This window comes from Schistocerca cancellata, chromosome 5, assembly GCF_023864275.1.
Source record: "Schistocerca cancellata isolate TAMUIC-IGC-003103 chromosome 5, iqSchCanc2.1, whole genome shotgun sequence".
Classification (NCBI taxonomy): Eukaryota; Metazoa; Arthropoda; class Insecta; order Orthoptera; family Acrididae; genus Schistocerca; species Schistocerca cancellata.
Window position 1 is genome coordinate 751,467,399 of NC_064630.1, and position 15,197 is coordinate 751,482,595.

The 15,197-nt window shown below is 42.4% G+C and overlaps 1 protein-coding gene across 1 annotated transcript in view; it reads left to right on the forward strand.

Moving 5' to 3' along the window:
- Positions 1-14,625, forward strand: part of LOC126188065 (RNA-binding protein Raly-like) — a 1,094,525-nt gene extending 1,079,900 nt beyond the window's left edge. Inside the window, exon 10 of the mRNA XM_049929509.1 lies at positions 12,048-14,625. Coding sequence (XP_049785466.1) covers positions 12,048-12,131 — 84 coding nt within the window. The 3' untranslated portion in view covers positions 12,132-14,625. The remainder of the gene's footprint in view (positions 1-12,047) is intronic.
- The last annotated feature ends 572 nt before the right edge of the window (positions 14,626-15,197 follow it).

A 15,197-nucleotide genomic window follows, 5' to 3' on the forward strand; every position in this document is an offset into this window, starting at 1 on the left:
CTTGTGATACTACCGTCATCTGTATATTTGTGCGTCATGCTATCCTATGACTTGTCACCTAAGTGCATTTCCTACCACAGAGCTGTCGCCTTTTGTCATTTGCAGAGTACATTATTTTTTCATCCCCTGTTAGTTGACCTAATGATTTCCTTGGAGCTAATGTATCTATTAATGACGTTCATGTTGCCGAGGACTCTGTATATGTAAGTGGCTTGTGTAGATGTTTCCATGGGCTCTGGCTATGGCTATTGAAGACGAGTACGTATGATACGTTTTCAGACTGCTTAAATATATGTTTTGTACGGTATTTCAATAGCGGTGACTCGGCTTATCTTATAGCATTTTATAAGGTACAGACTTGGTTCCAATTTCGTTCCTGACACGAGCTGTGGAACATCGACCGGTATCGCTGATCGGCTGACCTGTAACCTTTGAGCAGATATTAAATTCCGGTATCCACATGGAGGAATTGCAAATTTTGTGAAAGGACCTGCAGTGCCAAGAATTCGTTTCTTCGTTCTAAGGTAGAAACTGGGAATATCTAGAGGACTGCATATCCTAAGCTCAGTGCATGATTGGGTTATTAACTGCATCCTCGGATGCCCACCGCGTACTTAAATATAAGTTCGTTTCTGAGATATTGTAGGGATATGTTTAAAGGTGGTTTGTATAACAGCGCTACTGAGATGCACTATGTAGATTGTGCGCGTATAAACTGAAAGAAATTGTTAACTGAGCAGATGCAAAGCTGCTGCATTTTCTCGTAGTTGTGTAGCTGATTCCTTTGCCTTGATCTAGGATTTTTAGCATCGTGAAATAGCACCAGTCCCATACTATTTTCTTGTACATACCTTAAGTCCATCCAATGTGTTCCTTCCTATTATAGCACGTGAGGTGTCACCCAGATTTCTTACCTTCGCAAGTCCGTGCGCTTCTGAGGCCAGAGTCGATTTCCATAAACCTTCTCCATTCCTGTTTTACATAACTAGCAGATGAATTTATTGTGTAAACACGAAAGAGGCTTTATGTGCACTGATTCATTTCGTAAATTACACTTATTGATATTCGAGCTGCACGTTAACACCCGGTGTAACAGAAGGAAGAACACAGGTCCGTGTATATTAATATTTGCGAAAATTGCAACACGTTACCGCTGCAAAGTCTGCCCTCAACAGCTATCTCTAGTGGCATGGAACCTTACTCCAATGTCCCAACAGTCTAACCCTTCGTTTAACTTTCCATATATACCTTTCCTCGCCAGTTCTGCAGGGGACCTCCTGTATAAACAATTTTCAACACAACATTACGCATAAAACGCATCGATTATTTCTTTTTCCCTTTCTTTCTCACAGTCCATAATTCAGTTCGGTAGAATGCTAGACATTTTCAGTTTTGATTCCTAATGCTTAATCCTAAGGTCGATACTAGTAGATTTCGTTTGGTCCGTACTGCTCTGCTTTGTATTTCCTTCTTGCTCCACTCGCCATATGTCACTTTGCGTCCAAGAAAGTAGAATTCCCTGTGTTGTATCGTCCCCGATTTTAGTGACAACATTGTATCTGATGTCATTCATTCTATTCTTCACAGTTCTCGTCTTTCTTTGGTTGACTCTCAGTTCGGCGGTGTATAGTCTTCATTCTATTCAGCAAATTTTTTAATTACTAGATGGGCAAATTAAAGTTGGTCTCGAAAATGTTTCATCCACCATAAGATAGGCAACCCAACTGGCATCCCACCCCCTGTATTTATCGCTTTCACTGACGGGATCAATGTCATCAACGAATCCTATCGTTGATATCCTTTGACAATGAATTTGAGTCCCACTCATCAAACTTTGTTTTACTTCCTTCATTACTTCTTCGATATGCGGAGATCAACGGGGTATGTGAGACTACGTCTCTGCTATAACCTCCTTTTAATTCGATGACTTTTCTCGTGGTCTGTTATTTTCATTGTTCCCTCTTAGTCCGTGGACTTAATGAACATTGTCCCTCGTTCCCTATAGTGTACTTGTATATCTGTATTTCTGAAGATGTCAAGACCTTTCACCACTGCACATCGGCAATTTTTATTTACTTTGTGGTCAACAGATAGCTTGAATGTACTTTTCCATATTTTCAATCCTAACTCTACTTTTATCGGGAAATTAAATAAACATTAATTTTATCATTCGATAAATTCTCCATTTTACCGCACTCGAAGAGCGTCTAATATTAGGCTGTTAGCAAAACGCTGAGTATAGATAGTATCCGCTCATCCATATCGAATTAATGGCTTACGTTGTGCGTAGATTTGTTAATCTGCTAAACGATTGATCAGTTATCGCAAGTATGATTACGAAGTTGTACAGATTATGTTGAAGACACGTGTGTGATGAACGACGTATTCCACGAGACACAACAAGCAGTATGAGAACTGTATTAGTGTGTCTGTAAAGTTTTCTTTATGGGAGTACGCGGAACTCCTGGTTTCAAATCGTAATTCAGACGTGAGCCATATATGTGTACTGTTTTCTTATGCGCTACCCAGCTTTCGTGTTTTCTTGATACACACTGTTCAACGACTTAACTCGTCTTCGTCAGCATCTGGTGAGCAAGATGTATGAAACAGGCGAAATACCCTCAGACTTCAAAAAGAATATAATAATTCCAATCCCAAAGAAAGCAGGTGCTGACAGATGTGAAAATTACCGTACTATCAGTTTAGTAAGTCCCAGCTCCAAAATACTAACGCGAATTCTTTACAGACGAATGGAAAAACTAGTAGAAGCCGACCTCGGGGAAGATCAGTTTGGATTCCGTAGAAATACTGGAACACCTGAGGAAATGCTGACCCTACGACTTATCTTAGAAGCTATATTAAGGAAAGGCAAACCTACGTTTCTAGCATTTGTAGACTTAGAGAAAGCTTTTGACAATGTTGACTGGAATACTCTCTTTGAAATTCTGAAGGTGGCAGGGGTAAAAACGGGGAGCGAAAAGCTATTTACAATTTGTACAGAAACCAGGTGGAAGTTATAAGAGTCGAGGGGCATGACAGGGAAGCAGTGATTGGGAAGGGAGTGAGACAGTGTTGTAGCCTCTCCCCGATGTTATTCAATCTGTATATTGAGCAAGTAGTGAAGGAAACAAAAGAAAAATTTTGAGTAGGTATTAAAATCCATGGAGAAGAAATAAAAAGTTTGAGGTTTGCCGATGACATTGTAATTCCGTCAGTGACAGCAAAGGACTTGGAAGAGCAGTTGAACGGAATGGACAGTGTTTTGAAAGTAGGGTATAAGATGAACATCAACAAAAGTAAAATGAGGATAATGGAATGTAGTCGAATTATGTCGGGTGATACTGAGGCAATTAGATTAGGAAATGAGGCGCTTAAAGTAGAAAAGGAATTTTGCTATTTGGGGAGCAAAATAGCTGATGATGGTTGAAGTAGAGAGGATATAAAATGTAGACTGGCAACGGCACGGAAAGCGTTTTTGAACGAGAGAAATTTGTTAACATCGAGTATAGATTTGTGTCTGGAAGGCGTTTCTGAAACTATTTGTATGGAGAGTAGCCATGTATGTCAGTGAAACATGGACGATAAATAGTTTGGACAAGAAGAGAATAGAAGCTTTCGAAATGTGTTGCTACAGAAGAATGCTGAAGATTAGATGGGTAGATCACAAAACTAATGAGGAGGTATTGAATCGAATTGGTGGGAGGAGGATTTTGTGGCACAACTTGACTAGAAGAAGGGTTCGGTTGGTAGGACATGTTCTGAGGCATCAAGGGATAACCAATGTAGTATCGGAGGGCAGTGTGGAAGGTTAAAATCGTAGATGGAGACCAAGAGATGAATGCACTAAGCAGATTCAGAGGGATGTAGGCTGCAGTAGGTACTGGGAAATGAAGAAACGTGCACAGGACAGAGATGCATGGAGAGCCGCATCAAACCAGTCTCAGGACTGAAGACCACAACAACAACAACAAACTGTTGTCATAACTTCAAGTAATGATTTAGAAGCAGCACACTACCCAAAATTACTGAAAATTAAATGAGCATGCAGTGGCGTCAGTCCCGCTCTGTTAAATAAACCATTTATCATCGAATTAAAAATACAATATGTCCTTTCAATAATAATAGAGCCACAGTGCCTTGTAGAAATAACTTACAGCAACATGATGACGGATACATTCAATAGCCCTGGCCTGGCGCGACCATAAACAAGAGGGTCCAAAGTGAATGCAGTACAAGGAGTGAATATATTACATTATCATCATATCTTGGTTGAAGGAAACAAAAGAATAAAGACGACTGGACGAAGGGAAGAAATCAATATCTATATCGAAACGTAAAAACAATCACACACACAATAGGAAACAGATAATTAAAATTTTACGGTCGTATGTACAGAATGAATGACAATAGGCTAATGAACAAAATGATTCACTTGTTTTCCAAATTAAAAAAAACGCCAAAGGATGGCTGGAAGATACGAGAAAGGGCTTGAGAAAACTTAACTTCGCAGAAAGAAACCCATGCAGAAGGGAAGTTTCAAGCTGCTGATCAATAATACAAAATATCCTGTCGAACAACGAAATTCACAACCTAGGAGGCTGATGTCAAGTTGCAGAGGCAAGCCATTAGCCAACGCATGAAAAGTTCTTGGGTGATAAAAAAAAAGACTGCGCCTTTGTCTTAGGTTCTAAGCGACCTATAATTGGCCAAATGCAGTAATAAAGAAAAGTGCATTGTGGTACTAATCTTGGACTGTGGCGGAACCGGAAAACAAGGGACTTGCAGAATTTGAGATGAAGTGCTGTAGCAGGATGTTGAAAATTAGGAGGAGTGATAAGGTAAGGAATGAGGAGGTTCTCCAGAGAATCGGCGAGGGAAGGATATTTGGGAAACACTGATCGGACATCTCTTAAGACACGAGAGAATAACTTCCATGGTGCCAGAAAGCTACTGACGACAATAACTGCAGGGGAAGAAAGAAAGTGGAATACATCCAACAAATCATTGAGGACATAGGCGGCTCGTGCTACTGTGAGATGAAGGGATTTGTATTCCTGGCTGGCCGCATCATACTGATGACTCAAAATACATCAGTGTCAGTGTTAAGGATATAACAGGAACGATCTTTCGAAATAAAGAAGACTAATAAACGTAGACTGTGAAATGCAAACGCTAAAAGCTGTTAGCACCCCTTCGTGTTCGCTACTGTGAAACAAATCTCTACTACTGTAAGCTCTTTGGGTCCCATGTTTTGGGATTTTTGTAAGGCCCAAGGACCAAAAAAAATGAAAAGAACTTTTTAGTGAACACGAGCTCTAAAATATTTGCCTCAAAAGCTCTGAGTACTTATTCAGTGGGAGAGATGTGTTTTACAGCAGCGAAGGCGAACAAGTGCTCATAGCTCTTAACGTATGCACTTCTTAGCCAGTGTTTACTGGACGTTTTTTTTCTTTTGTTTATCCAAACTGCCTCCTCCCAAAATATGGCAAGCAAAGTGGTAGCAATGTAAGAGATTTGTTTCATAGTATTGGAGATGAGGAAGTGCCCTTAAGGTAGGCATTTTACAGCCCATGTTAACTAGACATGTTTGTAATGATAGTTCCTGCCATATCCCTGAATATTGACACACTGCAACTAGTTTCAGAAAACTGTGATCAGGACGAAGCTGACGTGGACAACCTGAATCATGGGAAACTGATATGCACGAAGTAGAAGGAAGCACAGGAATTACCGTGCAGCTAACTTGTACAACGGGCTTTCCTTTGCCTATATGTGTTACATCCTTAATATGTGTTACATCCTTAATTAAAGATTCGAATTAAGTAAGTTCAGTTTGATAGCGGAATGCTATAAAGAAGCAGATATGCAGGTTTAAGCCCTGTACTACAGTTCAGCGTGGTTAAAGTCCTTTAGTTGGTCATTGGAATGATGATTTGTGTGTATGTGTAGATGTTGTGGTTTTCCGTCCGAAGACTAGTTTGTTGCAGCTCTCCATGCTGCTCTGTCCTGCGTAAACCTCTTCATCTCTGAATAACTACTGCAACCTAAGTGCTTCTGACCTGCTCACTGTATTCATTGCTTTCTCTATACGATTTTTGTCTCCCCCCCCCCACATCTCTGCAATTCTTCATTGGTGATGCTTTGTTGTCTCAGAATATGTAATATCAACCGCTTCCTTCTTTCAGTTATGTTGTTACACAAATTTCTTTTCTCCCCAGTTCTGTTCAGTACCTCAATATTAGTTACGCGATTCAAACATCTAATATTCAGCATTCTTCTGTGGGGCGACATTTGAAAAGCTTCGGCTCTCTTCTTGTGTGAACTGTTTATCGTCCATGGCTACACTCCATACAAATACTTTCGGAAAAGACCTTTTAAAACGTAAATCTATATTCGATGTTAACAAATATATCTTCTTCAAAAGCCCTTTTCTTACTTTTTCCAGTCTTACAATTTATATCCCCTTTACATTGACCATCATTAGTTATTTTTCTGCTCAAATGGCAAAACTCTCATCATCTACTGTAAGTGTCTCGTTTCCTAATCTAATTCCCTCCGCATCACCTGATGTAAGGTATTCTAAAACTATCCGTTCATATTAATACAGGAGGTAGAGAAAATCAAAACAAAATGTGTTTGGTTAAGGTACATAAGGTCCACGACAGCTGTTACTGATGCTAGGGACCATTTAGACAGAAGGTAGTTTAGCATGCTAATTACAGCAGTATCATTCACAGGGCCTAAGTTCTTGAAAACAGCCCCCCTGCAGGCAATGCCTGCTCTTGCTAAACTCACAGGAACTGTTCGAATGCGGTGCCGCTGACCTGTATGCACGCAGTACATCGTCGGGCCGTTGACTGTTGTGTCCGTTCGAAGATTCCCGGTATGGCCGCTGTGGTTCCATCAGCGGCAGCAATTCCAGCGATGAGGCCTTCTTTTTCAATAACAGTACACATTCATAGTCAGCAGCGCTAGCAAAGGGTTCCATAACATTACAAGTAGACTTCTGACATCATATGGCCTTTATCGAAATATTCTTGTTTTGATGTTAGCTCTTGTATTAATTTGAGCGTAGATCATGTATATTGACGCCCCCCCCCCCCCTGCAGTTGTGTCTGTGTGTTTGGGCTATTCTCAGGAGCTACTGTGTGGATTTTGATAAGATTTCACTAATAGACAGACTGATCCACGATGAAGGTTTGTGTATATAATTTATAAATAAGTCGTGAAATGCTGAGTTAGAGTTCCCCACCATTGCCAAAACGCCGCCACTGCCATCTAGTGAGGAATTGCGGAACTGCGTCGAAACACAGGAGATGGCCAACCGATTGCACCATCAGGCCGATACGACATACCACTACACGTGCAGGCTGACGCGAGCTGTCGCCAACTTCCTAAATGAACTGTGAAGCAGGGCGTATCATGTATCAAGCTGGAGTTAATATGTAGAGTTAACATGCAAGAACCGTCAAGGGAAATGTGGGATAGGTTACATAGAAAATGTAGCTCTTATCGTACAGTATGTGCAGTCGGGCATCTGATAAGTGGTCGTAGATCGCGCCGAACTCTACAGCGGGCTGACAGTCTGGGCGACGCATTGGCTTGTAGCTGCTCCCGTTTCCATGTGACATAACTGCAACTGAGTATCGAATCGATAACATTCTACCTCCTGAGAACTTTGCTAGAGTTTCCTGCTTAAATCGTTTGCTATCATGACCATTGTAACAGACTTCCTACAATTTACTTTGGTTTCTCGAAGGAATAACGTGTGTATATACAAGGTGCGTCTGAAAAGTTCGGTGTATGGTTTTAGAAAATAACGAAAACAACAGTTACAAACGAAATACCTTTGCTGGCCTTCAAAGAAATCACCATTAGCTACAAGTTACGTCTGACATCGATTGTAAGGCTGTTGGGAACTGTCAGCAAAAGTATCTTGTGGAGTTATCTAAGCACCGTGGTCAACCGTTGTTGGATATCAGCTTCACTACACGAGATGAGATCTGGTACTACCAACACGACGCGGAAACCAAGCGGCCGTCAGTACCATGTTGAGCATCGCTTTCTCGCCTGTCAAAACATGTCGGCTCTTACTAAAACCAAGATAGATTGATGTTGATCACCGTTTTCGACACCGAGGACTTGATCCATCACGAATTTCTACCCGAGGGAAACGGGAGGCATGATGAACACTGAACCGTGATTTATTTTCAGAGAATATTCTTAAGAATTTATTTTATTTACTAGCGATACATCAAGAACATTAACACATTTAATCACACTATGTAATCATGGAAGTAGCAGCCAGGGCATAACTGATGAAATCATAACCAAATTCCTTTTAACAAATGGGAATTTTATTCACTTTAATAGTGCCTAAAAGCATTTTTAAAAGAAACAGATTTAAAATTATAATAACAAAGCACCCTCTAAATGTCAAAGTTACAATTTATTCAGAGGCAGAAAGAAACAAGTTTTGACTGTATGAACTTTCGGGCAGAGAACCTTGCCCCTCGATTTTGACACGGCCGTAGTTACGACCGCTCACAACAGCCTCTGAAAGACTACACTGGCGCAAATCTGCAACACACCAGATATCTTTAAACTAAGAGTTTTAACAATTTACACAAGCAGACAAACTATGCAACCCCCCACCTGTTGGAGGGATGGAAATGCTACAAAACACTAACAATCAAAGTATTAACCTTGCCACCCGAAGGTACTACTTGACTATAACTTCTAAGAAAAGTCTTACGGTGAAAGGGAGGCAACTATATATACTAAAATGATCATTTAAATAAAAGCCCATGAAATGCAATCTTATACAAAATTCTACAAGGTTGGCCAAACAATAGTTAAGATGCTCTACAGTGCACAGATACCGCCTCTCAAGATCATAGGCAATAACATCAAAGTTTCCTAAGATCAAAACATATTTCAGGTATTAGGCCGTTACCCTCCAAGCAATAAATTCGTTAACACACCAAATCCGACAAACATGACAGAGGCAGCTACTAACGTGCGGTAGATTGATAGGGAGATTACCGAACAACCCGAACCACAGGTTGCCCTAACCCTCCCCTATTCCACAAGGGAAAAACGGACCAGCCAATTTATAAACAACAATCTTCCCGCGGATGGGCAAACGGAGAAGAATGGTGGGACTACCCCAAAGTAAAACGGCTGGTGACCTCACCAAGAAAACAAGTAGAATTTAACAAGAGTAAATCAAAAAAGATATCACCAATCACTTAACTTTTAATAAACTGCGATATCTCGAGAAGACCTGGCGCAACACACCCAAATCGCTCTCCCCAACCGTCCGCTGCCAGCCGCTTCGACGGACGCAGGAAGGCGCGCCGATCTCCCGTCTCAGGGCGTCGCAGCTCGCAAAGGCCAGCCTGATGTCGTGGGTTGACTCTTGTTGCTCTCGTGTCGGCCGCGAAGTCACTACCCCTCGCTATACGCCGCGGCCCACTGGACTCACGTGGCGACCTCACATGCGCTGACCCTCAAGACGGACAAGTCCAACCGATCGATCCAACCGCCAATGACCATTGCCTGAGCAAATTCGAGCAGTCTGGCGGCCTAACGCTCAGACTCAGATGCAGGAACTAAGCCCCGACCGGGTGACCACTTGCTGAGTGTTCTTACTGGCGGAGTGGAGAGATTCTCATTTTGGCGGCTTTAAAGATTGATCAGAACGACAAACAGACTAGCTCTCCGAACGACAGACAGACACTAACTGCGAAACAAATGCGGACGAGAGACCGACTAGCAAGCTAGGGACGTGAGACTGACCCAGACTGCCCCACTGGCGAGCTCATAGCGCCCCTTAAATGCAGCCGACCGCGGTGGCCACGCGGTTCGAATCCTGCCTCGGGCATGGATGTGTGTGATGTCCTTAGGTTAGTTAGGTTTAAGTAGTTTTAAGTTCTAGGGGACTGATGACCTCAGATGTTAAGTCCCATAGTGCTCAGAGCCATTTTGAACCTTAAATGCACGTGAATAGGCAACCTTCCCCCTTTCCCACCAGAGGGAGATATCAAAGCTGCGATTGCCACAGCGGCGCCACCGCCAGGAACGGAGGGCGACCGCTTCACACTACGCGCTACGGCGCGCTCTTCAAACCAGCAATTTTTACCACGGCTCAAACACCTTGCCACCGACTCGCCTGTTCATCGTATCGTACTGGTAGCATCAGGTCTAATATCCTATCAATGCGGATATCCGACAACGTGTGACCACGGTGTTTCGAGCGATTCCACAAGATGCGTTAACTGACTCTTCCCAACAGCTTTACAATCGATGCTAGACGTAACCTGTAGCTAATGGTGATTACCTCGAAGGCCAGTTAAGGTGTTTCGTTTGTAACACTTGTTTCCATTCCTTCCTAAGAACATTTGCCGAACTTTGCTGACGCACCTTGTACTTTCTACTGACCCGCACTAGCTCTGTACTGGGAACCCGGCTGCTTGAGTAGCCTGGCGTAACGATAATTTTGTTTATGGGCCTCTCGGTAGAGCTGTGATCAAAAATTCAGAGAGCAACACTATGTAACTGACCAGCTTCACTTTCATATAAATTAAACGCTTTACCGTCATTTGACTTTGATTTCCTGAAGGAACCATCATCTACATCGCTTTGCTTACCTGAGGATTTCTGAGTTTTGTTTCTCTAACTTCGGGAGCGATGACCAACCGGAATTTGGTCGTGTAAGTAGCTCGAGAAGTCACAGCGGACGCCTTTATCCTAACGATACGAACGAATCTACATTTGTGTGGGAGAGATCTGCGGGACTATTGTAGATTCGGTCGTCTCCTGAGCTCAAAAGCATCCCCGGTACCTTCTCGAGCTATGGACACAACCAAAATGGTCGTGCAGGGAATTTCGGCTAGTCGTCGCACCCGAAGTCAGAGAAGCCATACTTCACAAGTCCTCGGGAAACCAGAGCGATGTAGGTGATGATTCCTTCAGGTAATCAACGCCAAATGACGGTAACCCTTTTAAGTTACACGAAAGTGACTACACTGAGTCACGAAGTGTTGTTCTCTTAAGTTTCGGTCACAATTCTGTACAGAGGCACATAAAGAAAATTACCGTTACGCCAGGCTACTCACCCAGCCGGGATACCTGTGCCGAGCTGGTGCGGCTCAGTAGGTTCCAATGGCTCAAATGGCTCTGAGCACTATGGGATTTAAATTCTGAGGTCATCAGTCACCTAGAACTTAGAACTGCTTAAACCTAACTAAGCTAAGGACATCACACACATCCATGCCCGAGGCAGGATACGAACCTGCGACCGTAGCGGTCGCGCTGTTCCAGACTGTAGCACCTAGAACCGCTCGGCCACCCCGGCCGGCGTGTCAGTAGGAAATATCCACAGATGTGTGCAACATAATCATGACTGTAATTAAATCTCTTCGGTATTCAGTACTATGCATAGTGTTGAGCTTATTCGCCCGCATCTCGTGGTCGTGCGGTAGCGTTCTCGCTTCCCACGCCCGGGTTCCCGGGTTCGATTCCCGGCGAGGTCAGGGATTTTCTCTGCCTCGTGATGGCTGGGTGTTGCGTGCTGTCCTTAGGTTAGTTAGGTTTAAGTAGTTCTAAGTTCTAGGGGACTGATGACCATAGATGTTAAGTCCCATAGTGCTCAGAGCCATTTGAACCATTTTTGTTGAGCTTATTACTTCAACTCAAAGTTTCATAACGAGCACTCGCATTGCCTGCAGGGAGAACAGTGACCGTTGAGAGTAACATTGTGCAGCAGCCGCTAGTTGCATTTAACTTTCCTTTAGTTTACGTGTTTTACTTGCCAGACGCCAGCGTCTAAAGAAGCAGAGTAGCCGACGGCCACACGTTACATACATCTGGCAGTGTACAGTACCAGCGTCAGGCGAGTGCAACATGTATTTCTAAAGTAAAGTTGTAAGCGACTCGGTTCAGATCCGTAGTTTTATGAAACTTGTGTGTTAACTCTGCAGCCTGGCACTGTGCTAGTCGCTCGTAGTCACCGGCTGACGTCACGTTTCGCCTCGCCTGTGCAGGAGCAGACGCCGGCGACGCGCGGCCCGGCGCAGCTGGTGCTGAAGGCGCTCACCAACGGCGAGATCGGCGCCGTGGACTCATGATGGGACGCGCCTCCGCTCTCCGGCCAGCGCCTGGGTCCTCCAGCGTAGGCGGCCCGAAAGTCGCTGGAACGACCTGCCTGGAGGCCGCTGGAAGCAAGGGGCGGGATGGCCTCTGCCCCGCCTGCCTCACCCCGCCACCACACGACCTCTTCACGTTAACACGAGTCGTAACCGAGAGCAGTGCTCGTTCTCCCCCAAACCCCCGTTACTTTTCCACGCCGAATCTTCCGAAGGAACTCATAACCTTTGCAAGTAATTCGAGAAGCTTCGGGCGTGATTCTTTTTTCCACCCGAACGCTCCAGTTGCGCTGTCCGAGTGTATTTTGCTACGTTTCTTCTTGCTTGTGCGGAGACGGGACTTACGAAAAGTGTCCCAAGTCACTAATGTGTCCGGAACGTTCGAGAGGTGCATTTATCTTGTTTTGGATTCGTCAAAGTAGAAAAGTGTTCTGACAGAGAGACACTGTGTGTTAAATCTTCCATTTTTCCGTTTCAAAAACTGCGTGGTATTGAAATAATCTAGTGTTACGTAATCTCAAAGAATAAGACTTTAAAAAAGAAAAAAAAACATAACCTGTCTCCTATGTATTTGTTGCAGAGTCAGCGGAAGTAAGTGTTCACCATGTCCTTCGTGACTGGATACCAATGCTTCGTACATCATTAACACAGCATGTGTATCAAACATGGTGGTGTGTAAGAATCGGACACCTATGACTTTACTGAAACTTGGTGACCACCCGCTTATCCAGTCCGCTGCCAGAGCTTTCGATTAACAAAAACAGAGTTAGGATTTTAATAAAGCAGTCCAAGAACAAAATCGAGGTGCAAGTATTTTGATGAGTGATGAGTGTTTATTGCCGTAATATAAGGAAAAACTAGAGGTTTGGAAGTCCCTACATTGTTTACACGTTAACGGTTTTACTTCGGTCTGAGTTACAGACCGAATGACGTACGTTCGTGTGATCAGAGAGATGCGGACAATCTAAAATGGAATTCTGGTAAAACGTGCGACAACACTTGACAGTACACTGACTAAACTGCTTTTAAATATTGAAATAGTTGCTGTCTAAAACACTGAGAACACTGGTGTTGAAACAGGAGACTCAGTAGAAGTTGACAATGGTCGAGTGTAGCCGCTTGGACTTGGGGCTTCATTAACTTGCTTAGAAAGAACTGGAAAAAATACCTCAGGATGGGACAGAAGTTCTTTCGGCAGACAGCAACATCGTGTGTGCTTCTATCATGAAAGGATGAATTTGTTCACAGAATCTGACATCACATCATTGTGGGAATAGTTCAAGCACATGCTTTATTTAAATGTTGAGTTAAAAGTGTCTACATGTGGGAGGAGAGCAGAACTTAGTTAAAATTACTAGATGAGCGAATCCAACAAGGTTTAAAGCACCATAAACTGAGATTATATACTAAGAAATCACAGAGATGTAATATCGAAGGGTAATTTTTTCTGCTTTGATGAAGTACATGTGTTTTGGATTGGTTACTCTAGAAAACCGAAGAACAGAACATGTGCTAAGTATATGATACTGAGAACATTGCAATTTATACTCATACTGTAAGAGAATGACTCACAGTGAAAAAGGAATGAGTGATTGTTTCATATCAATTGTAAAACTGGTCTAATATTTTTATGGTCAGATATAACTTGTTCAGTTCGGTAAGGGTGACCGTAAAGGCGGTTCTGTTTCCAGATACTTTAGTTTGTGAATTATACATAACAAAAACCCAGCAAAATCTGAACATAACGTATTTGCGAGTTGCTGAAATGGAAAACTTGTACATATTGATGGAAATCACGTTCTGAAAAAGTTTTCGCTGATTAACAAGGTACATATGTTTCCGACGCTATTTTAGGATGAAAGAAATAATCCTGCACAGTTATCTTCAGTCTTTACATGCCCTTGCGTTGTCTGGAACCTCAACAAAACATGGCAAGCGCCTTTATTCTTTTAAATCTTCCTAAATCATTCGACTCTAAATCGGAACCCATGCAATTACGGCAAGAAAGTGTTATTTTTCTAGCGAAATATGGGACCTATGTAAAAATTTCATAACATGTTGAACGTTATTTTACTTATCGTTTACGCTGAACATCAAGGACATGTTGTCACACAGACGGGTCGAAGCCATATCAGAAAATGATGCAGAGATTATTGTAGAAAATTATAGTTTAAGATCGTTGTAAATAAATTTTGTGAGAATTTTCCCAGTTCGTATATTCATTAAGTTAGGAACTATGAAGAATTTTATCGCTACGTCTTACGTTGTGGTTAAATGACATTTTAATTATGAACAACAAGAAAAACTCCAGATCTGTGAAAGTACGTGGTTTTAAGTGAACAAATGTAGAAAACAGTATTTTACTTTCCGAAAGAAGAAAGAAAATTTCCGAATCTGATTCGCTTCGTGTAGTGTTCCCATGTGTGTTTCTATTTCTATGTAGCTGCATTTGTAATAGAGAGCTGATATATAAAAATAAAGCATTTCGTTTAGAAACTTGTATTGACTTTTTATGCACCCTACTGCACCACAGTTGCATGGTTATACAGAATAGATTTACAATTACTACAGATATGTCATTACACACGAATGTACGATCCACTGCAGTTACTTATGTTCATTTCTAATTTCAGCAACCTTGGGCAACATTTTGGGCAGTGTACCTAGCTGAGAAGTGGTTGGTTTGGGCAGTAAAGGGACCAAACCTCGACAAGTGGTCTATTAACGAACTGATTTGAAAACGAATCCACTCACACATGGAAAAAAACTGTATTATATAATCAAAATAGTGTTTAGAAATATTTGTCCAATAAAGAGTAAATATTCCATGCAAGAACAGAATGATGTTTCACAACCCTCTTGCATCTCATGAAAGGTAAGGTCGCTAAGGGGATAAACTACGGTGAAGCAGACACACTGATAATTTTACAGCTTGTAGACCGGTAGCTACACTACGTTAGTAGTAGCTGCCGACGTAGGCCAAGATCAGTCTTGGTTCCGGAGAAAAATAGCGACTCGCGAGGCAATAATGTCACCACGACTTTTCTT